This window comes from Ranitomeya imitator, chromosome 2 (genome assembly GCF_032444005.1).
Source record: "Ranitomeya imitator isolate aRanImi1 chromosome 2, aRanImi1.pri, whole genome shotgun sequence".
Classification (NCBI taxonomy): Eukaryota; Metazoa; Chordata; class Amphibia; order Anura; family Dendrobatidae; genus Ranitomeya; species Ranitomeya imitator.
Window position 1 is genome coordinate 780289079 of NC_091283.1, and position 24847 is coordinate 780313925.

Consider the following 24847-nt stretch of genomic DNA (forward strand, 5'->3'; position numbering starts at 1 on the left):
ATATGTATGTAGTATGTAGGTAGTATGTAGGTAGTATGTAGGTAGTATGTAGTATGTATGTAGTATGTATGTAGTATGTAGTATGCATGTAATATGTATGTAGTATTTATGTAGTATGTTGTATCTATGTAGTATGTAGTATGTATGTAGTATTTTTTTTTCACATTTAACACATTAGCCGGATGATGGGACTACTACTGTCACATCATTGGCTAATGTGTCAATCACTGTCACTGTAGCAGGCATCGTCCGATGAGACTTGTAGTCCCATCGGACGATGCCTGCACACACGCACAGACACCCGGCAGCCCGCACAGAGCCCCGGCTGCCCACACAGAGCCCCAGCTGGCCCGTACAGATTCCCCGCAGGCCCGCACAGAGCCCCGGAAGGCCCGCACAGAGGCCCGGCAGCCCGCACAGAGCCCTGGCACGTCGCACAGAGCCCCCGCAGCCCGCACAGAGCCCGGCAGGCCCGCACAGAACCCCGGCAGGCCCACACAGAGCCCCGGCAGCCCGCAAAGAGCCCCGGCATGCCGCACAGAGCCCCAGCAGCCCGTACAGAGCTCCGGCACCCCACACAGAGCCCCGTAAGTCCCGCACAGAGCCCCGGCACACCACACAGAGCCCAGGCAGCCCGCACAGACCCCCGACATGCCGCATAGAGCCCCGGCACGCCACACAGAGCCCCGGCAAGCCCGCACAGAGCCCCGGCATGCTGCACAGAGCCCTGGCATGCCGCACAGAGCCCTGACACGCCACACAGAGCCCCGGCAAGCCTGCACAGAGCCCCGGCATGCTGCACAGAGCCCTGGCATGCCTCACAGAGCCCCAACACGCCACACAGAGCCCCGGCAGGCCTGCACAGAGCTGCGGCACACCGCACAGGGCCCCAGCACGCTGCACAGAGCATCGGCAGGCCCGTACAGACCCCCGGCAGCCCGCACAGAGCCTCGGCAGGCCTGCACAGACCCCTGGCAGGCACGCACAGATCACGCCCACACACACGCAGTCTTCACCCACGCACCACCCACACTCCATTATAGTGCATCATTGCACTATAGGAACTTCCAATTCTGGTATCCGATATTGCAAAAGTATCAGAACTCGGTATCGGAATTCCGATACATCGAATATCGGCCGATACCCGATATTTGCAGTATCGGAATGCTCAACACTAGTCTCAACAGTGTCTGATGTGAAATTCAACTCATCACCACACTTTCAGATTCCTTTACTGCATATAGCCAGACATTTAAATATAGTATATGTTTACTTTTCAGTTTTGCAGGTTTCCATCCTGCCAGAGAGAAGGGCTCTAGGCAGTCTATGGGGTCCATATGGAGTAAAAAGGATGGCGCTACCCCATAATGACAAACACCTTGGATATCACATCCCTACAAATCATGCAGCTGCGGCAACACAAACATAATCTTCGAGCACGCCCAAGATACCGAGCACACTCGTGTGATTAACGAATATTTGTTAGTGTTCGGAGATTACGTTTTCATCGCGTCAGCTGAATGATTTACAGCTACTAGCCAGGATGAGTACATGTGGGGGTTGCCTGGTTGCTAGGGAATCCTCACATGTAATCAAGCTGGCTAATAGATGTAAATCATTCAGCTGCGGCTATGAAAACTTAATCTCCGAGCACTAACAAATACTCAGAGATCACCCGTGTGTGCTCGGGAAAACCCGAGTAACGAGTATACTCACTCATCACGAATAGCAAATCTTTAAATCTGTTATGGGAAATCTGTTCTTGACAAAGGTGATGGTCTTCTCATAGAGGTGGTCTTTTGAAACAGTTCCATAATAATTTCTTGTGATGAGCTAGTGTGCTTGTTACTCGAGATTTCCGAGCATGCTCGGGTGTTCTCCAAGTATCTTGGGCGTGCTCGAAGATTATGTTTGTGTTGCCGCAGCTGCATGATTTGTGGCTGCTAGACAGTCTGAATACATTTGGAGATTCCCTAACAAGCAGCCAATCCCTGCATGTGTTCAGGCTGTCTAACACACCCAAGATACTCGGAGAACACATGAGCATGCTCGGAAATCTCGAGTAACGAGCACACTTGCTCAGAGTCATCACTAATAATTTCCTTTATATTTATAAAAAGTCAAATTATGAATGATATTTAGCATTTATCAACTCCTAAAATCTCAAAAGAAGTTACCTTAGAAAAGTCAAAAATATTTTTATCCTACTCTACCATGAAAATCAATATAGACTGATGTAAAGCAAGAAATGCGTTCTGGTAATAACATCCTCAACACTGTCTGAAGGGTTTTTGCCTCCCCCCAACCCTCAGACTACAACGGCCCCCTTCAATTACCTAATATTGGAACCCAAGTTTATAGATTTTCTTCGAGAACATTTTTCATTACTGAGTTATAGCAGGAAAAAAACAATATGTTCTGCTAGACTATTATCAATAAAACAATTTATATCTGTGTGACAGAAACACTGTACACAATCAAAAATAAGTTTTAATGTATTTTATTTCATTCCAAAATGTCACAATAAAACAAAGCATCTTTAAATCTTGTGTTTGCTCAAGTTTTCCTGTGTTTACTGCAGAACAAATCATTTCTGTAGACATTGCAATTCACCTGCTCAGTTTAAAAGAATAATCATCATCAAAATTGTGTTTCATTTACTGTACGTAGGAGTTCTGCGTAAACATTCCCAGCTTTATTTAACTTTGGTCGCAATTTTTAAGTAGAGTTTTAAAAATGATATTATAGAAATAGTATTGCTTTCTTAAAATCTCCCACCTGTCATATGCATTTTATCTGCGTCATAGCAACGTTTTTATAACTTACAGATACAGTGCGGGAAATAAGTATTTGATCCCTTGCTGATTTTATAAGTTTGCCCACTGACAAAGACATGAACAGTCTATAATTTTAATGGTAGGTTAATTTTAACATTGAGATTCTAGAATATCTAAAAATAAAATCCAGAAAATCACATTGTATAAATTATAAAATTTATTTATAAGAATACTTATACTCACCTTACTACTCACTTCTCTGTCTCCTCCACTGTTCATCATTCCTTGTCCAGTTCTCACTGCATCTCCTTATAACTACCACAGAGTGCTGAATCCTCACTAAAAGTCACAGTTCATGAAATGACGTCATTATGTCGTGACCTTATGTGCGTATGCAAAGAAATGTGTTGGGGATTCAGTACTCTGTGACCATGATAAGAAGAAGGGCTGAGAACTGGACAAGTGACAGTGATATGTGGAGGGACCAGACAGATGAGCAGTAAGGGGAATAGAACTTATTTTATTCATATTAAGTTTTTCATGCTCTAGAATATGAAGGGAAATTCAATTAAAGAAGAATAACTTCTCTACAAATTACTAATGCAATTTGGCAAATTCAAATTTTGTCATATTGACTCATCTCACGTACTTACTACTAATTTTTATCTTGAGAAAGTGCCTTTATATATGTTCAATTAATAAGCTAAAAAATGAGATAATTTTTATAATAAAGCAATTAAAGTTTTTAATGGCATGCTGTGATATAATAGTGATGTTGTAAAATAGCCTAAACAATATGGTATTAATAACTTAAAAGGAGTGTTGAACAAATGTGCTCTCATAAGGTGTCATCCAAGAACGCTCACGTGCTAACAGAGTATCTTCGGCGTGCTCAAATACTATATTCAAGGCACCACGGCTTCATATCTCATGCCTGATCGACAGCAGCAACACATGAATTAATTGCTTAACAATCAATCCCTGCATGTTTCGCCCAGCTTCTTCAAGGACACATCTATACCACTACGCTATTCCATTTAAGGCATAGTAATTTACTTTGTACTGTTGATGCCAGCTGTATTTTATGTGGAGGGCTACATGTGCAGCAGGTCTTATTTCAGTTGGGGAAATAGTAGACAAAATATTTACCCAGTATTGTCTCTTTTCTCCATGTCTACCACACTGTTTTTGACCATTATCATCATGATTTAGTCCTTATGTATTGTGTCCCTTTCATTGAGGTATCCTTGTATTCTAACTTTGTTTTAAACTCTTTTTGAATTAATAAATGGCTCATTTTCATTCTGGTTCCATTATTATAGTATCCAGGTGGTGTGATCTAGATGTTATATGAAAGTGCTGTATATGAATTAACTTATCATTAGGACTTACCTTATATACTCGAGTATAAGCTGAGATTTTCAGCCCACTTTTTTGGGCTGAAAGTAACCCTCTCGGCTTATACTGAAGTCATACCAAGGGGTCGGCAGGGGAGGGGGAGCGGAGCTGTGTAATAATACTCATCTGCTCCTGGCTCGGTCCCTGCACGTCTTTTCCCCGGCACCGGCAGCTTCTTCCTGTAGTGAGCGGTCACATGGTACCACTCATTACAGTAATGAATATGGACCCTGCTCCCATGGGGATGGAGCCGCATATTCATTACTGTAATGAGCGGTACCATGTGACCGCTCACTACAGGAACCGGGGGAACAGACGTGCAGCGATGGCACCAGGAGCAGGCGAGTATAACACAGTGCGCGATATTCACCTGCTCCCCTTTCCACCGTCAGCGTCGCTGTGTCTTCCACATCCTCTGCAGTGATGCTCAGGTCAGAGGGTGCGATGACGTGATTAGTGCATGCCGCCCTCTGCCTAAATGTCGGCACAGAGGATGGGAGGACACAGCGGCGGTGGAACTCGGAGCAGGTGAATATAGCAAGTGTCGGGGCCTGAGAGGTGAGTATGGGATTTTTTTATTTTTTTAATCGCAGCACAAGCAAATGGCGCAAATGTCTGTATGGAGCATCTCATGGGGCCATGTGCAGCATTATATGGGGCAAATATCTGTATGGAGCATCTTATGGGGCCATGTGCAGCATTACAAGGGGCAAATATCTGTATGGAGCCATGTGCAGCATTATATGGGGCAAATATCTGTGTAGAGCCATGTGCAGCATTATATGGGGCAAATATCTGTATGGAGCATCTTATGGGGCCATGTGCAGCATTATATGGGGCAAATATCTGTATGGAGCATCTTATGGGGCCATGTGCAGTATTATGTGGGGCAAATATCTGTATGGAGCATCTTATAGGGCCATGTGCAGCATTATATGGGGCAAATATCTCTATGGAGCATCTTATGGGGCCATAATCCACATTTGTGGAGCATTATATGGGGCAAATGTGTCTATGGAGCATCTTATGGGGCCATAATCAGCATTTGTGCAGCATTATATGGGGCACATTTTAATATGGAGCCCATCATAAACTGTATGGAGCATTATATGGGGCGTATTTTGTATGGAGCATCTTATGTGGCCATCATGAACTGTATGGAGCATTATATGGGGCTCCTGATTCAATATGGATATTCAAAAACACTTAACCTACTGATGTCTCAATTAATTTTACTTTTATTGGTATCTCTTTTTATTTTTGAAATTTACCAGTAGCTGCTGCATTTTCAACCCTAGGCATATACTCAAGTCATTAAGTTTTCCCATTTTTTTGTGGCAAAATTAGGGGGGTCGGCTTATACTTGGGTCAGCTTATACTCGAGTATATATGGTATTTATTTTAATTAATAAACCTAGAATCACACAGCCAAAAAGATATAACCAGAAAAAAATAGCGAAAAGTGAAGGAAGGAAGGAAGGAAAATCATGTAAATGGTATAGTCCATAATCAACAAGAATTAGAATCTGAGCTGCAATTGGAGTCCATCTCTAACTCCTACCTCTTTTAATGTAGCTTAGTAATATTGGAGCCCAAGAGTGCTTTAGAGAAGAAAGACTATAAACAACATTAGCTTATTTTTCAATCACTGTTTCCAAGTATGCATTATAAAGGATCAGAGCAATCCTTAAAGCCACTTGAATGCAATATGTTTAAATTTCTGTAAGTATCACTTATTGATGCTATGTACTGGGAATACATAGAAAAATATGATTTATGATATGCCAAAATTAATCCAGGATTTGATCTTTAGATTAAAGCTTTCATAATATTTTAATATGGTTTACCTGTGAAGATTAAAATGTGAGCTGCTTTTAAACTTATTTATAGCTGGAATTCCCATGAAACAATTACACTTTTACATAAATATATACTTTTATTATAGTGCTATGCTCAAATATCTAACCTCCAAAATAACTGATGCCACAAAAGATAACATATAATATACTGAAAAATTATATTTATTTTCATATTTACTTATATATTGTTTTAAATTGGCATTTTCATAATATTCCATTTTCTCATTCCCTGTTAACTCATTATAAAGCTGCTTTTCTACTCAAGCCACCTATCTGTGGGCCAGATATACTGACAAATATGCTAAAATATAACATTTAATAAATAATGTGAAAAGTTTAATCCAAGCAAAAGAGAGGGACTCATAATGCATAACATACTTGTGGATAGAATATATAAACAGGTTGTCAGAACGGGATAAACGGATAATGGTGCTAGCACTGCAATTTAGGCAATGTGAATTCCTCTCTCTTGATATCTTCTATTTGTGGGGTCGCTGATGAAACTCATGCATAGATAGGGGAAATATGAGGGGCATTCATTAAAGATTTCCCTTGACCCACTTCTATTTATCACAGGATGCTGAAACTGCACATGTGTAATCATATAAGTCTCTGAAGGTTACCAGCCAATTTGCAACTCAGAACTGATAGAGGTCTTGATTAGGGTTGAGCGAAAAGGGTCAAAATTTTTCAAAAGTCGCCGACTTTTGGCAAGGTCGAGTTTCATGAAACCCGACCCGACCCCAGTGTGGGGTCGGCCATGAAGTCGGCGATCTTTTGAATCTAGAATCGGAATTCCGATACCGATTCCCGATATGTTTAAGATATCGGGAATTGGTATCGGAATTCAGATTTAAGTGTAAAATAAAGAATTAAAATAAAAAATATCGCAATACTTACCCTCTGACGCGCCCTTGTACTAACCGGGAACCTTCCTCCCTTAGAATCAGCCTTCCAGGACCCTGCGGTGACGTCGCGGTGACGTCGCGGCTTGTGATTGGCCGCGCGGCCGCCCATGTGACCGCTCGCGCGGCCAATCACAAGCCGCGACGTCACCGCGACGTCACCGAAGGTCCTGGAAGGGCTGATTCTTAGGAAGGAAGGCTGCCGGAAAGAAGCAGGGCGCGTCCGAGGGTGAGTATATTCATATTAGGTATACAAGGGAGGTGTTAACAGTTGTTTAAAGAGATGGGACAAGTGTGTGTCCCTAGAGGGCACCCATGTAGAGAAGGAATAATAACTGTGCGCTCAGCCCACAGGAAGTGGGGCAGGTGAAATATTTAATGAATGCCCCTCGTACGTAAATATTCCTGATAGTATTGTCTATTGCTTTGTACTTGATCTAATAGTATTTATAATGGGTCAGTCTATTACAGTCTAATGCACCCCCCTTGCTATCTTTTTACATTGATAGTTAATTGATTACACTTGATTGTATTTTTCATGAATTGATTGCACTAAAGATGTGCAGATGTGACAAATTTATAATGCACAAAATCATGCAGATTTTAATGGAATACTCAATTTGCAGCAAAATGATTGACAGCAATTTAAATGTTCAGAACACATAGCATAGTAAAAGCAAGGTGTAGATAATAAAAAGAGTACTTATATGTACCTCACTGTTTCTTCCTTTGCTAGGATGGAGCTTCCTGATGAAGCCCAGGATGATTCTGTGCAAGTGTTTGTAAGGTCACAATGTCATGACATCATGATATCCCAGGCCTCATCAAAGCCATAAGTCCTGGCCTAGGATGAAGAGGTCTGGAGTTTCAGCGCTTGGCAGTGGTGATAAGAATGCTCATTGAGGACAGGATGGGTGAGAGTACAGAGCAGATGGTCTGGGGAGGTGAGTGGCAAGGTGAGTATAAGAATATTTTTTAATTTTTTATTTGTTTTTACCTTTTGATAGTCCTGCAATGTTTAGAGGAATTACAGACACTCAATATTTTGCCGAAATAAATAACAAAAACCAGCATTTTGGAAAATAAAGATATTTTGTAAAACTCAAAAGGAATTAAATTCCATTTTAATAAATTTTATCATCTAAAGATAGTATTATCTTTGCTACCATTTATGGTGTTGCACTATTGTTTTCTTTCTACTGTGGCTCTTGATTTTGCATTAGACTATATTTATCTACCATACTCATACAGACACTAGAATTGGGTATTATTAGGGTCACACTGGAGCACAGTAACTTCATTTTTAGTATATTTGCACCACTATTACATCTACTGTGTTGGAGGTTAGTATTATATGTTTAACATTATTTATTAAAAGCTATGATAATATTTATATTTGAGCTTTACACGTATAAATCAGAGTTTTCTACTTTTATCTGAGCTTGGTTTTTGAAATATGTTTGTTTGGAATTATCAATTACCAAGTGTCTTGAGAGTTAATCATCTCTTCAGACTCCCGTGATGCTACAATTTGCATCTAATGCTCCTAGAACTGCTGTTCAACTACTTGTTAGCTGTAAGCATTATGAATGGTTAGTTAGAGATTATTCACATTATGTTGCAATCATCTTAGCATTCTCCTGTGGTTTCCACACTTACATCTATTGAGCCTCACACCAAGCATTTAACAGCATAGTTTTTGAAAGCATCACAACCTATTACTTAGAGACTATTCATATTACGCAGCTCTAATTTCTGAAAATTCCTGGCGTTTTTGCAAACTGAATTTACTACTACAAGCTCTGTAACTCAACGTCTGCTGTATGTTTTTCGAACAGCAACCTAGAGACTGTTCATATCACATTGCAACCGTCCCTGCATTCTTCTGTTGAATCTCAAGTGGAGTCTGTTGTTACCTGCTGGTTAACCCTTCCTCTGCTGTATGAATTATGAACTGCAATCTAGAACATGTTCACATTAGACTTCAAATATCTTGTGGTTTCTACAACATTCATCAACATACAGGCTCAACTCTCCTTTATTATTCTATACTACTGGTTCTTTGACTTTCAGTCTATCCTGCTCTACTTGCTTTCTTAGACCATGGCCCTAATCCTTGTCACTGCACCATCACCCTCAGTCCATATGAATATGAATATGAGTCCTACAAACCTCCAATCCTGATTAGTAGGTCTGCCACGATATCATCATTGTGGCACAATGCACACATGATGTCTTGTCAGGCCAACTAATCAGAAGAGGCAATAAGAATTTTGTCAGGTAAGAGGAGGTTCCCATGGCTCTGGACCTCCAGGCTCAAACTACTGATGTGGCTCTTGGCCAGAGTCCTGCACATTTTTGACCATCTATAATTGTAAGAAAATATTTTAAAGGCCAAAATGTGTTACTATGTACGCCCTACAGCATCTAGTTCAGTAATGTACGGTGATATATAGCATCATGAGTTAACAGCAGATATTTACAAATGGGCTGTAAGTCACAATAAAGTTGTTGAACACCAATTAAAAGTAGCAAATAGCAATAGAAAATGTAAAGGCTGAATAAAGGAAACATTCACTTTCAGGTTACATTTAGTGGAATTTTTGTTTTTTTCTTGGGGAGAGGGGATAGCTTCTGCAAAATCATCATGAATAGCCATTTTATAAACAGGTGTTATGTGGTATGAATCAACATATTGTGATCTCTGAAGACTTACTTAAATATGTTGTAAATTATAGCAATGCACTTTACTAGTTGCTTGTTGATGTTAACTTACGTTCTAGATATATTGTGAAAAAAGTTGCTTCTTTGGAGGCAAATAAGTGATTTTATGTTACAGTTTTTATGGTTTTGGAATAAAATAAAAATAAAGCTGGTCTCTGCTGTTTTATATTTTATTTTAACATATCTAATTACGTTATTGATGCTGCACTTTGGAAAAGTTCATTCCTAAGTCTACTTCAACAAGATTAGATATTCATCATCATTATTAGCCTTTTCACTTTCTAAAGTGTGAAAAAAATTACTGATAGGATGGAAGAAGGAGTTTATTGTGAAGTTAGACTATTAAGCATTATTAAAAAAGTAATAGATTTTTAATGAAAGTGTAGCAAATATTTATTAGAACGTGGTCAAGTGCTATATACTTCAGCTTTGTTATCCAGTAGTTACATAATTATGGAAATATTATGTAAAAAAAGATCATGATCCTGCATTAATTGATACAGGGATGTGTAGAGCAATACAGATCAAACAGAAAATTAATGGAAGACAATCCAAGATAATGCAATATATTTGAGTGAATAGAAAATAAGAAGCAGCTTTTTTGGTAGAAAAATAAAAAAATATCTATGTTTGGTTTATGCGGATCGTGAAAGAGGGGTATACCAAATATCATAGGGGACAATTCTTAAAAATGGCATGTTATTTACTATTTCGAATCCTTTTCTACTTTTAATAAGATTCAACAAATTTGGTTGCACACCTCTTAAAAATTTGGGCTCATTTTGGCCAGTACTCATCACAGAAATTGCTATCTATCAATATCAATCAATTAATCAATTTTTGCTATCTATCAATAAAGTTTACTTTTACTTTCTAAATTAATTGGTTATCAACACCCTTTTTCTATTTGATTTATGTCAATTAGGTGTGACCATTTATTATGGTCCTTGTTATTAAGAATCATGTTTTAGATTCTATCTTATTACTACGTATTTAATGATACTATACGTATGCTGCCGACTTCATTGCATCAGCCAGTTATTAGATTTAGGGGGAAATCACTTTTTCACACATTGCCCTGTTTCCCTTAATAATAAAGACCTTCATTTATAAAATGCATTTTGTGTTCACTTGTGTTATTTTTGTCTAATATTTACATTTGTTTGGTGATCTGAAACATTTAGGTGTCACAAACATACAAAAGCATAGGAAATCAAAAAGGGGACAAAGAATTTTTCACACCACTGTATATGGAAACAATGCTGTTTAATTTGAATTCCAACCAAAAAATTTCCAAACCATAATTTTAATTGCAATGCTGATTGCAACAAAGTGGTCAGAAACCAATCAGCTTTTAGTTACCAGTTCCAGAAAATGAAATGAAAGGTCTCATTGTTCTTTTTTTCTGTGTACATTTTTATTTTAAAAAACATTGCGTTGCCAAAATTAGTTCCAAAGAAAATGACAAGCAGCAGTAAAATAACATTTGTAAAATAAATTTTTAAAGAAAATAAATGGAATATGTGTGACACTTAAAACATGAAAGCTAGTGCCCCTGATACAGAAGGTATGGGGTACAGGCAATGAGTTTGTAACAATTAACTAAATATCTTGAAGATCTAAAAAGGATGAAGTAGGAGAGAAAGAGAAAAAATAAGAGAATAAAAAAGGAGAAAATATCCTGAAATGAATATAGCCTGAGCTATGCTAGATTTAACAAATATTCTACAGTTTCTTGGAAGATCAGACAATGGTACCAGGTTTTGCCAATGTGTTCTGTGATGATGAAATCAAGTCCCCATACTCATAATCTCACTGACCCTTGAGATTCGGATACCTAATTATGGAAAATTTGGGCACCTCAACATGAGAGTAGTGGAAGAGTGAGCTACATTAATCAAGTGACAAACTAGAGAACACTTGTGTCTTTGGATAGGAATATAACAATGATAAAAGTAGTTTGGGTAAAAGAGGTAGTTAGACTATGCCAGAAAGGGAAAAGGACACTACAAAATGAGAAGATATGGAACATGTTAGCCACCACCTCAAAACAATCTTAGCTCATACATAGAATTGATGACTGTAGCCTGTGTAAGTAAAGGTACCGTCACACTGAACGATATCGCTAGCGATCCGTGACGTTGCAGCGTCCTGGCTAGTGATATCATTCAGTTTGACAGGCAGCAGTGATCAGGATCCTGCTGTGCCATCGTTGGTCGGAGCAGAAAGTCCAGCACTTTATTTCGTCGCTGGATCTCCCGCAGACATCGCTGAATCGGCGTGTGTGAGGCCGATTCAGCGATGTCTTCACTGGTAACCAGGGTAAACATCGGGTTACTAAGCGCAGGGCCACGCTTAGTAACCAGATGTTTACCCTGGTTACCAGCGTAAACGTAAAAAAATACTAACACTACATACTTACTGTACATTCCGGTGTCTGTCCCCTGGCGCTGTGCTTTCCTGCACTGGCTGTGAGCGCCGGCCAGCCGTAAAGCACAGCGGTGACATCACCGCTCTGCTTTACGGCTGGCCGGCGCTGACAGTGCAGGAAAGCACAGCGCCGGAGGACAGACACCGGAATGTTAGTATGTAGTTGTTTTTTTTTACGTTTACGCTGGTAACCAGGGTAAACATCTGGTTACTAAGCGCGGCCCTGCGCTTAGTAACCCGATGTTTACCCTTGTTACCAACGGACCAGCATCGTTGGTCGCTGGAGAGCTGTCTGTGTGACAGCTCTCCAGCGACCACACAGCGACGCTGCAGCGATTGGGATCGTTGTCTAGATCGCTGCAGCGTCGCTTAATGTGACGGTACCTTAAGAAGGCACACAATACAATCTGGTTACTATCTTACACCACAAACTGATAGGGAACTTGTGAGAAAGCAGACAAATCCTTTGCCTTTGCTCTTCTGAGAGGGAAAGAACAAAGTTGTGTTTATAGTTGGGTGTGTGGTGAAGGTGAAGTCCAAAATCATGTAATTTAAAGAGAGCATTGTCCAAACATAAATTATGAAACAACTTTGACCCCTAGTAAACTGGGAAGCTTCTACTAGAATAAGTAAAAAATGTTGGAGTTGGAGAGATAACAAGAATCCCAGTGAGCAGGGTTTCTGAGAAGACCCTAGATAATCTAATGCAAACCATGCCATGCTTTCGGAAAAATAAGATGCAGACCATTTGCATTGCTCTCCAAACACAAAATGCAGTGCTTTTATACCAGGAAGGAAGGCTGAATTCTCAGAGAAGAAAGTGTGGATGGAGGCTAAAATATTTTCAGAGATAAAAGTATGGTTTTGCAGACAGAGAGTAAAGTCTGGTTTGAGCAGGCGTGTACAGACTGCTGCCAGTCACCCAGATGTAGCCCCGCCCCTACCAGTGACGTGCCCCCCATTGTTCATACAATTCTGGTTACAAGATAGGAAGTAGCACAGACAGAACAAAAACAGAATGATATATGGCCCACAGGGAGATGAGCTTACAGGAGCAAGGCAGATAATAAAAGTGTATTAGAAAAGTGTTAGCTAGAAAGAAATAAGACAAATGAATGGTGATTAAATCTGTAGTGGAAAACCTCTTTCAATATTAAGTGGGGACTTAAGCATTATTGTTATAGGGGCACTCAGAGTACAATAATGGTCAGAGATGCACACCGGATATTATGCACAGGGCATTAATATTTCCTAGGGGGCAATTTTACTATCTAGAGGGCATTTTACTGTGTATGGGGCACAGTGGTGGCATTATTATGTGAGGCAGTAAAAGGAGTTGTTTTTGTACCACACAGCAGGTGCAGTTAGAGCAACAAGTAGGTCAGCAGCAGCTCAGTATTGGGGTAATAGCATGGTTAGGGGTTTGTGTAGGCTGGGGATAAATTGGGCGGTGCTGGAAATGTGAGAAGTCAAGTGTGTCTGTTTTGTAAACTCTGTTGAATAGTTATGGTTGGAGAAGTTGTGTCCAACTTGGTCAGATAGGAAAAGTGAATGACTCCATAACAAAGAATATCAGCTGTAAGTCACCATCTGTAACAGTACTGTAATCTCTTATATGTTCTGCAGTACTGTTATCTGCCATTATATGTCACTGTATTGGGGTAATATCAGTGTTGATATTTGTATAGTGATTAGTGATGAGCGAGTATACTCTTTACTCGGTTTCACCAGCATGCTCGGGTGGTCTCCGAGTATTTGGATGTGCTTGGAGATTTAGTTTTTGTTGCCGCAGCTGCATGATTTACGACTGCTAGACAGCCTGAATACATGAGGGGGTTGCCTGTTTGTTAGGGAATTCACACATGTATTCAGCCTGACTAGCAGCCGCAAATCATGCAGCTGCGGCGAAGAAAACTAAATCTCCAAGCACATCCAAATACTCGGAGACCACCTGAGCATGCTTGGTGGAAACCTGATTAACAAGTACACGCGCTCATCACTAATAGTGATTTATATTCAGTAATTGTGATTAGGGTTGAGCGACCTTGACCTTTTTAGAGTCGAGCCGTGTTTCGCGAAACCCGACTATCTTAGAAGTCGAGTCGAGTGGAATCGGCCGATTATCGCGAAAAGTCGGGTATCGCCCGAAACACGAAACCCAATGCAAGTCAATGGGGGAGCATAGTCGGCAGTGAGTGGAGGCCAGGAAAACACCTACACTGCCCATTTTAATGGCAAAAACATCCATTCTTGTTAAAGAAGCTTGTCAATCGTAATTTACCTTATAATAATTGGAAGGCATTTGAAATTGGGGGTCATTTGGCTAAAATTGTGGGGGGTAGGGCTGGTTCAAGTAATTAGTGGGCCCAGTAAATTTGGACCACGTCACGGCAGTGGAGCAGGGAGAGGTAAGTATTTCAACTTTGCAAGTGCTGTGATCCTGAGCAAGCAGGGGGGGCCCACTCGTTGGCATTGGCACTGGCACAGGGCCCCTCAAAGTACAGCGGTGTGTTTGCACGGCGGGGGCGCCTCCCACCGGCAGCAACACTTTTGCGTACTATGAGAGGCCCTGTGCCAGTGACGTCGCCAACTAGTATTCCTCCCCCCACCTGATGAAGGAACCTGCACTTTCATCTGCACCTTCCTCTTTGTCCCCGTGTAAGGTGGTATGGTATGCGGGAAGAGGAACCTGACTTTCAGCAGGGTCACAATCTTGCTGTGTAGCGTGCACGGGGAATTTTGCGTTATGGGTCAATGTACCAGCAGACTCATCTATCACTGGCTGGGCAATGGGCAGGATGAGGAGGAAACACAGATATAGGCCCAAAGAATAAAGTGGGCTAAATGCAGTTCAAAATTGGTAACACAGGACTAACCAGGGGGCATTGAAGTGGAGGACAACTGGAATGAGAGGCTGACACAGAGAGTAGGCCCAAATCAGTAAGTAGTCGACATGCAGTTCAAAATTGGCAACCGTAGTAAACAGGCGGCCCAGCTTTGTTCAGTTGAGGAGAACAGCAAGGAGTGGCAGACACCGATAGTAGGCCCCAACCCAACTAGTAGGCCAAATGCAGTCTAACATTAACAACTACTTAACGAGAGCCTGAAAATGGAATTTCAGGACAGGAAACCAGGAGAACAGCAAGGAGTGGCAGACACCGATAGTAGGCCCCAAACCAACTAGTACGCCAAATGCAGTTGTTCCATTTAACCACAATTTAATGAGAGCCTGAAGATAGAAGTTCAGGAAAGGCAACCTGGAGAACACCTTGGAGTGTAACACACCATCTCTCTACACCCCATACCCAATTTGTAGGCCTAATGCAGCGTAGTTTCCAACAACTACTAAACGAGAGCCGGAAGATCGAAGCTCAGGAAAGGCAACCTGGAGAACACCTTGGAGTGGAACACACCATCTCTCTACACCCCATACCCAATTTGTAGGCCTAATGCAGTGTAGTTTCCAAGAACTACTAAACGAGAGTCGGAAGATCGAAGCTCAGGAAAGGCAACCTGGAGAACACCTTGGAGTGGAACACACCATCTCTCTACACCCCATACCCAATTTGTAGGCCTAATGCAGTGTAGTTTCCAACAACTACTAAACGAGAGCCGGAAGATCGAAGCTCAGGAAAGGCAACCTGGAGAACACCTTGGAGTGGAACACACCATCTCTCTACACCCCATACCCAATTTGTAGGCCTAATGCAGTGTAGTTTCCAACAACTACTAAACGAGAGCATGAAGATCGAAGCATTGGCGAGGAAACCTGGGGAACACCTTGGAGTGGAACACACCATCTCTCTACACCCCATACCCAATTTGTAGGCCTAATGCAGCGTAGTTTCCAACAACTACTAAACGAGAGCCGGAAGATCGAAGCTCAGGAAAGGCAACCTGGAGAACACCTTGGAGTGGAACACACCATCTCTCTACACCCCATACCCAATTTGTAGGCCTAATGCAGTGTAGTTTCCAAGAACTACTAAACGAGAGCCGGAAGATCGAAGCTCAGGAAAGGCAACCTGGAGAACACCTTGGAGTGGAACACACCATCTCTCTACACCCCATACCCAATTTGTAGGCCTAATGCAGTGTAGTTTCCAACAACTACTAAACGAGAGCATTAAGATCGAAGCAATGGCGAGGAAACCTGGGGCACACCTTGGAGTGGAACACACCATCTCTCTACACCCCATACCCAATTTGTAAACCTAATGCAGTGTAGTTTCCAACAACTACTAAACGAGAGCATTAAGATCGAAGCAATGGCGAGGAAACCTGGGGCACACCTTGGGGAGGCAGACACCGTTAGTAGGCCCTACCAAAGTTGTACCCCCAATGCAGTTTTAAAATTCCTAGAGGCTGAAAACAAGACTATTGACGCTCAGCTTTTTTCAAAGGAACACAGCTGAATTGAGTGGCGCAGACAGACACAGGTAGTAGGACTTAACCCAAAAATGTGGCTCACTGCAGCTTAAAAAAGTTACAGGGGTACACAAGCAGCAGTGCTCTGGGCAGTGGAGGACAATTTCAATAGTGGACCGCAGACAGACTTTGTACGCCTACTATTAAAAAAAAGGATGCTCTATGCAATTAAAAATAGGTTCCAGGGGTCCACGGGCAGCAGTGGTGTGGTCAGTGGAGGCCTAGTGGAAGGAGTGACCGCAGACAGGCATCGAAGGCCTAAAATAATAACACATGGCTGTAGGCAATTTTAAATTGGTTCCAGGGGTACACGGGCAGCAGTGGCCTGGTCAGTGTAGTAGTAGTAGAAAGAACGGACCGCAGACAGCCATCGAAGGCCTAAAATAAAAAAATTGGGCTGGCTGTAGGCAATTTTAAATTGGTTCCAGGGGTACACGGGCAGCAGTGGTGTGGTCAGTGGAGGCATATTGTAAGGAGTGACCGCAGACAGGCATCGAAGGCCTAAAATAATAACACATGGCTGTAGGCAATTTTAAATTGGTTCCAGGGGTACACGGGCAGCAGTGGTGTGGTCAGTGGAGGCCTAGTGGAAGGAGTGACCGCAGACAGGCATCGAAGGCCTAAAATAATAACACATGGCTGTAGGCAATTTTAAATTGGTTCCAGGGGTACACGGGCAGCAGTGGTGTGGTCAGTGGAGGCCTAGTGGAAGGAGTGACCGCAGACAGGCCGATCGACCAAACCACTGCACGACCAGCTCTATCCTCACCTACTGTATCCTCACCCATGCCTTGTAGATTGTGAGTCTTCGCAGGCAGGGTCCTCTCTCCTCCTGTACCAGTTGTGACTTGTATTGTTCAAGATTATTGTACCTGTTTTTATTATGTATACCCCTCCTCACATGTAAAGCGCCATGGAAACAATGGCGCTATAATAATAATAATAATAATTAAATACATAATCAAAAATACTGTGATTATTGAATAGCTTCCTTCAATTTTGAGTTTGAATTAAAAAGCATTATTACTATGAAAAATCTAAAAGCTCAAAATACATTTTGAAAGGTAAGGTAAATGTCTATACTATTTGACTTCAGTTACCATACGGTGCCATTCTATAATTCCAATGCACCATGTCTCAAGCACTGTTATCATGGATTGTCTAAAAACCAAACCTAGGATGCCAGAGTGAATTAAATTTAGAGAAGCACAATGAGGGAGTTCATAATTGAAGGATTTTTCGAAGTCAGTTCTGCATTTAGCTACTTTGCCATTATTTGAGATAAATTTATCTGATATATTTGGCTCATCATTAGATGTAAAACTTCTGTCTAGAACTGATTGTTTTCCCTTTTTACACCAAGCCATAATGTAGAGATTGTTTGACTTCTTGTGTAATTTTTTAAATAAATTTACAAATCATAAATCTGCTTTAAACCTTATTTTCACATTTAAAGGGAACCTGTTGTGTCCTCCAGCACTGTTAACCAGTCAATAAGTTAATCTGCAGGATAATAGTGTTATAAAAGTGTTTGGCTGCAGTATTGAAAGGAGATCATTTACTTTACTTCTCTCAGGAGCCGTTGGCTTTCAGTCAAACAGGAGCAATTATAATCAAAGCTTATAGACCTGAGAAACTGAGAGTAACGGTAGTAATTATGCCCTAGCACTGACAACCAGCTCTGCAGTATATCAGTGCAGAGTGAGCTGTCAGTCAGTTCCAAGGCATGCTTACAGCCACAGCTGTCAGTGTTGTAATCTTCAACCATAATAGCTTTGGATACCCCTGTTTGACTGAAAGCTGTCAGCTCCTGGGAGAAATAAAGTGTATGGTTTCCTGGATGCCATACTTTGAGTGTGGCAGCCAGGCAGCTTCCTAACTCTACTAACATGTCGGTTAACCCTATATCTGCAGGTTAATAGCATTATCAGACCTGAAAGGTTTCCTTTAATCACAGGCAGATTACACCCATTTTTTAAAAAAAAAAAGTACTAAGAGTGGCATAAAGTATCAAAAAGGTCATAAAACATTACAAGATCACGTATGACAAAATGTATGCCTTTTTTGTAACCAAAAGGGATCAAAGCGATTGATAAATTCCTCCCCATATCTTCCTTAACAAATAATTATGTTAGATTCAAAAACAATGAGATCATAGACAACCACTTTATAAATTGCAGCTGATTAAATGTACCTGTCAGATGGGTTTCTAAACCTCAGAACTGTACTTCATACATCATAGATAATAAATTAAGTAATAACTGCACTTAAATAAATTAATAGAGCAATTATTTTTTTTACAGGAGCCAGGATGATTAAGACGTAATGGTTATTCAAGTGGAAATTAGAAAAACATTACCTTAATCACCAAATCAAATTTCTGGTGCAAATCTCTATTTACTGCCTTCAGAAGAGTAAGCACAGCCGTGGTACGATTCATATGGAAATATTGTGCATAATCCTCAGGAGTGCCTGCAAGAGAAGACAATGTCTTGAACACTTAATTGACAGAAAACAAAACACAATGATTGTTCCTTCCATAGCCCTTCATGTATACGGTATGCTGCTTTCAGTCAATTTCAAAGAGTTAATAAATGAATTCATTTTAGCACATAGGTAATAAAAATGCAAGATAGCTTAAAAAAGCAGAACTTAATATGATCAGGGACTTACAATATTTTATGTGATGCCAGCAGTTCAATACTGTCTCTGCATTTAATAACCTATCAAACCATTTATTCTATAATGGACCGAGCCGCATGCAATTTATACCTCGCAAGAATGAATGACAATGATGATAACTTGGGATTAGGCTTTAAATATTTAAAGCAGAACGGCAACAGATGTAGAAAAATGAAAGAATAAGCATACATCATAGATTACGTTCCTATATTTGCCAATTGAATCAAACATATGAAAATTAGTGTTATGTCACGCTTAGTTCTTGGGAAGCACACATCATATGTCTTACACTATCATAGACAATGTAAAACAAAATAAAAAGAACAAAAACATTCAACTAGACAAGAATGACATATCTACAGCATGGGGTGGTCCGAAGTACAAATTAATTTTTGTCCTAAATCCCTATCTATTTAGTGCCATAGTTTAAACTATTTTATAATATCCTTGAATTAAACATTCTCTATCCTTGCTAACTACACGATCTAGCTGCTTTTCTTTCTTTTTTCACTTCTTTTGTGATGACTCTTTGAGAATCCCAGTGCATGCTGAGATGCTCAAGTGAAGTGTCACCAGGGGGCAGAGGCTGCAGTCACTTTCCCTTCCCTGAACTGAAGCATCAACAGTGACACTTTTTTCGGGGGGCTAGACTAGTCCCAGCATGATGTGCACTGCACAAAAATACAATGCATTCTCTATTGAAGGCTTGTATTAGCAGCAATGAACCAGCACAAGTGCACTCGCGTTGACAGAGTACCAAGCGTGCAGAGATCAATTACGGTACGTCACTTGCAGGGCTGTCGCTGTTCTCTGCACCCTGTGAATTCTGCCAATACGCTTAATTTGATGGCCCGTTACTGCTGATCTGAGCCAGAAACAGACAGTGAGCTGTCATTGTGCACATCACACAATGCATTTCATGCTGGGACTAGCCTAGCCCCAGAAACGAGCTTCGTTTCATGGAGGGGGCAGGGGCTGCCCGACTGAAGATGCATCAATTGCACTGGGATTCTCAAAAACAAATGGAAAAAAGAAAAACAGTTAGATAGTGTAGTCAGGGAATTTATATTTCAAGTATATCAGAAAATATTTTAGATTATTTCACTGAGATAGGGATTCAGAATGAAAATTAATTTGGATTTTGGTCTAACCCTTTAAAGGGAACCTGTCACCCTGAAAATCGCGGGTGAGGTAATCCCACCGGCATCAGGGGCTTATCTGCAGCATTCTGTAATGCTGTAGATAAGCCCTCGATGTTACCTGAAAAAGGAGAAAACGACGTTAGATTATACTTACCCAGGGGCGGTCCCGCTGCTGGTCAGGTCGGATGGGCGTCTCCGGTCCGCTCCGGCACCTCCTATCTTCTTTCCATGACGTCCTCTTCTGATCTTCAGCCACGGCTCCGGCGCAGGCGTACTTTGCTCTGCCGTCTTGAGGGCAGAGGATAGTACTGCAGTGCGCAGGCGCTGGAAAGGTCAGAGGCCCGGCGCCTGCGCACTGCAGTACTTTGTCTGCCCTCAACAGGGCAGAGCAAAGTACGCCTGCGCCGGAGCCGTGGCTGAAGATCAGAAGAGGACGTCATGGAAAGATTGCAATAGAAGTGAGTAGAAAAACCCGTTGATTTATTTTGTACTGAAATGTCCCCATACCTTTGCACTTGTGCTTTGGGGGTGGTCTGTGGGCAGGCCCCGTCTTGGTTTCTCTGGCCTAGAGCACTAAGATAAGACTCTGCCTTCAGTTCCACCCTGGAGCAAGGGCACCTCATTAACTGAAAAGTTCCAGCAATAATTACATAAGAGCTACAAGATGAATTTTTTCACCCCAGGTATAATTTTAATCAGTGTACGAGTGCCAACCTGACAATGTCTATAGTGTACATAGCAAAATCCTGCCGACAGGTTCGCTTTAAGTGCTAAATTATATTCTTCTCAAAATGTAACACCTTTAGAGAAAAACACCTAGGGAATACAATCGCTATTGAGCATGACACATTTTTCCATTCATAAAATTAGCTATTTTAATGTAGAATTGGGCTTAGCTCATATCATGAAAATAAATGAACTTTCTTGTCCATATTCCTAGATTATGAACAATTCTATAACATTTAGGAGGCTATAAATACAACTCTATGCAAAAGTAGCAATAAACATTACTATGATTCTATAGTTACAATACGGATAATCTCACTAATGCTAAATATGACATACCAACAAGAATGGAGAAAAGTATTCCAGGCCGGTCAGAGATTGGCAGTATATCCTTGTCTTGATCTTCAGCCTGTATCGCTGGGGTAACATTAACTGGATTCACTCTTTCCTGTTAAGAAAAATATATAAATATATAAATTCCATTTCAGAGAGCATCCACAACAAATGTGCTTTAATCAGTGTTGTTTGGCAAGTGTACAATATTCAATATTCATATTAAATGGTTTTGCGTACTTGCAGACAACTTACACTGCCTTTTGTGGTCATCTCAAGGTAACAATGTCCTGTGCAAAAATCAGTATTACAATTTCATCTTCAGGCTTGGGAAAGGTCGCGCTTCCTTAAATTTGCAGGATTTTAAAGGGAACCTGTCACCTGAATTTGGCAGGACCAGTTTTCGGTCATATGGGTGGAGTTTTCAGGTGTTTGATTCACCCTTTCCTTACCCGCTGGCTACATGCTGGCCGCAATATCGGATTGAAGTTCATTCTCTGTCCTCCGTAGTACACGCCTGCGCAAGGCAATCTTGCCTTGCGCAGGCGTGTACTACGGAGGACAGAGAATTAATTTCAATCCAATATTGTGGCCAGCATGCAAAGCGTGAATCAAACACCAGAAAACTCCGCCCATATGACCGAAAACCGATCCCGCCAAATTCAGGTGACAGGTTCCCTTTAAGTATGTTATCCAGGATGTAATATTTATCTAGCATGCATATCGATATTATATCAGAATTTAAAAAATAATAATGTCAATTAAATAAAACAACCTTTTATTTTTTAACCCCCTTCATGACATGGCCAATTTACATTTTTGGCGTCGTCATTTTTTCCACTGTTTCTTCCCAGAGCCATAACTGTTTTATTTTTCTGTCCACATAGACATTTGAGGGCCTTTTTTTGCAGGATGAATTCTACTTTTAATCGGCACCATTATTTTTATAACATAGTGTACTGGAAATTGAGAAAAAAATCACAGTGGGGAGAAATTGTGAAAAAAAACACAATTCTGTGCATTTTGTGGTAAAAATGACTTCACAATATGATTCTATCCATCAGTATGATTATGGCGATACCAAACTTGTCCAGTTTTTTTATTATGTTAATAGATAAAAAAAATCAGAAATTTGTAAAAAAAAAAAAAAATTTGGGGGTTGTGTCACCATTTTCCGAGACCCTTAATGATTTCATTTTTCAGCCGATGAAGCTGTGCGAGGGCTTATTTTTTTGCATATCAATACAAAGTTTTTATTGATACCATTTTGGTTTAAATGTGACTTTTTGATTCCCTGTTACAGTAGTTTTTGTAGAACTGCAGCCACAAAAAAAAAATTCATTGAGGCGTTCTTGACTTTTTTCACTCATGGTGTTTACCAATCAGGTTGATTATTTTTATATTTTGATAGATTTGACCTTTTAAAATGCTGCAATATCACATGTGTATTTTTGTTACCATTTTTATTTTTAATGGTGGAAAAGGGTGGTGAATTGAATTTTTATGTTTTTTGATTTTTTTCACATTTCTTACTATATTTTTTTTTCTACTTTTCACGGTTCTTCATAGTCTTCTTAAGGAACTTGAAACTGCAATCATCTGATCACTTGTGCCATATACAGCTATGTCATAGCATACTGTTCTAGAATTAAGACACTAGCGTGCTGCTGCAGAATGAAATGTTCGGAGGACCAGACGGAAGGAAGAAGAGGTCCTGTGAACGCAGCGGTGTCAGCGGGACAGGTGTGTGGTGAGGTTTTTTTTTTTTTTCACCTTCTGCCGTCCCTCCATAGTTTAACCAAATGGCAGTCACAGCTGCAAGAAAGTAACATCTGTATTCTGGAGAAGGCAGATTTTTGCAAAATTTTATTAAAATTAAATTCCATTTGAATAAATTCCATCCCCAGCAGTTTCCCTTTCATTCCTGACATTGTGTAACAGGGGCAATGTTTCTGATGCAGACATGAGTCCCGTTGATATGTGATAAATGTACCTCATGGGAAAATTCCATAAATAAGAAAATATATACATATTAATAAGAAACATTTGCATAGAACAGAGTAGGAAAAAATGTAATTTCTGGATGTAACATATATAGAGAGAACAAGATCTATATCATTTGCGAGCTGTCTCAAACAATTTTGAGAAAGAGAACTAGATAAAAATCACAATAGAAACAGGTATTAAAATCAGAATAAGCTGTGGTGTTACAATATAGTGCTGTGAATCTATTAGAGGAAGATTATACTATTCTGTTATAATATAGATACTGTATGTAAATCAAGAGCACTTGATATGATATTTTACGATTTTGTTTAACAATGTTTATTCTATTGAATAGACTAGAGAAATGCACTTATCTAGATACCCCCACAATAGGTTAAATAGGCTGTTTCGCTGCTCATATAGGCTGCCGTCACACTAGCAGTATTTGGTCAGTATTTTACATCAGTATTTGTAGCCAAAACCAGGAGTGGGTCATAAATACAGAAGTGGTGCATATGTTTCTATTATACTTTTCCTCTATTTGTTCCACTCCTGGTTTTGGCTTACAAATACTGATGTAAAATACTGACCAAATACTGCTGGTGTGACGGCAAGCCGGTTCTTCAAATATAGTTAAAATATAACTTTTAATTCTAATCAATTAAAATAAAGTGCAAACATATAGTGCTAACAGAAAGTGCAGAGTGCGTACAATACTAGACATAGAGACACATATAAAAACCTATGAGACTATATAACCGCACCATTACCCACTGTTTAGATACCGAAGATATCCGTCAGTGTTGTTAAACAGAAACAGGCTAGGGACTATGAATCTGTCAAACTCTAGATCTCACGTCTCTATGCCACCACTGTGAACGACAGGCAGGATAGCACCCCAGTAGGCTATATCATTAGTCACTTAACGGCTTCTAGGTAACTGCTGTTGCAGTAACACCTTATCCATGCCAAGCGGTCTATGTCTCTTATTATTGCTCAAAAAAGAATGTCATGGTCATAGATGTTATCTATTCACCCTCTATCACCAATACAGATGTTGCGTGAGCATAACGCGTTATGCTCACGCAACATCTGTATTGGTGATACAATCCCCTGATGATTACTCTATATGAAACGCGTTGGGAAACACGGTACAAGATAATGAGCCCAGGGAGAAAAGCACGGTCGATAGTGGAATGACCGAAACGATGGGCTTTTGATACACATCACTGCATCAGATCTCCAACAGAAGACTGATCAACAGAGGATTGATGAGTATCATACCTTCTTTTTTTTTTTTTTTTTTTTTTGCACATGACTAGATGTTTGTCGTAGCCCGGTAAATGTTACATATATAGAGGGTGAATAGATAACATCTATGACCATGACATTCTTTTTTGAGCAATAATAAGAGACATAGACCGCTTGGCATGGATAAGGTGTTACTGCAACAGCAG

The 24847-nt window shown here is 40.5% G+C and overlaps 1 protein-coding gene across 1 annotated transcript in view; it reads right to left on the reverse strand.

Annotated features, from left to right (window-relative positions):
• PCDH15 (protocadherin related 15) overlaps positions 1-24847 on the reverse strand; it is a 2320333-nt gene that overhangs the window by 1382168 nt on the left and 913318 nt on the right. The window contains exons 10-11 of the mRNA XM_069753541.1: positions 21411-21519; positions 18881-18993 (exon numbers count right to left, since the gene is read on the reverse strand). Coding sequence (XP_069609642.1) covers positions 18881-18993; positions 21411-21519 — 222 coding nt within the window. The remainder of the gene's footprint in view (positions 1-18880; positions 18994-21410; positions 21520-24847) is intronic.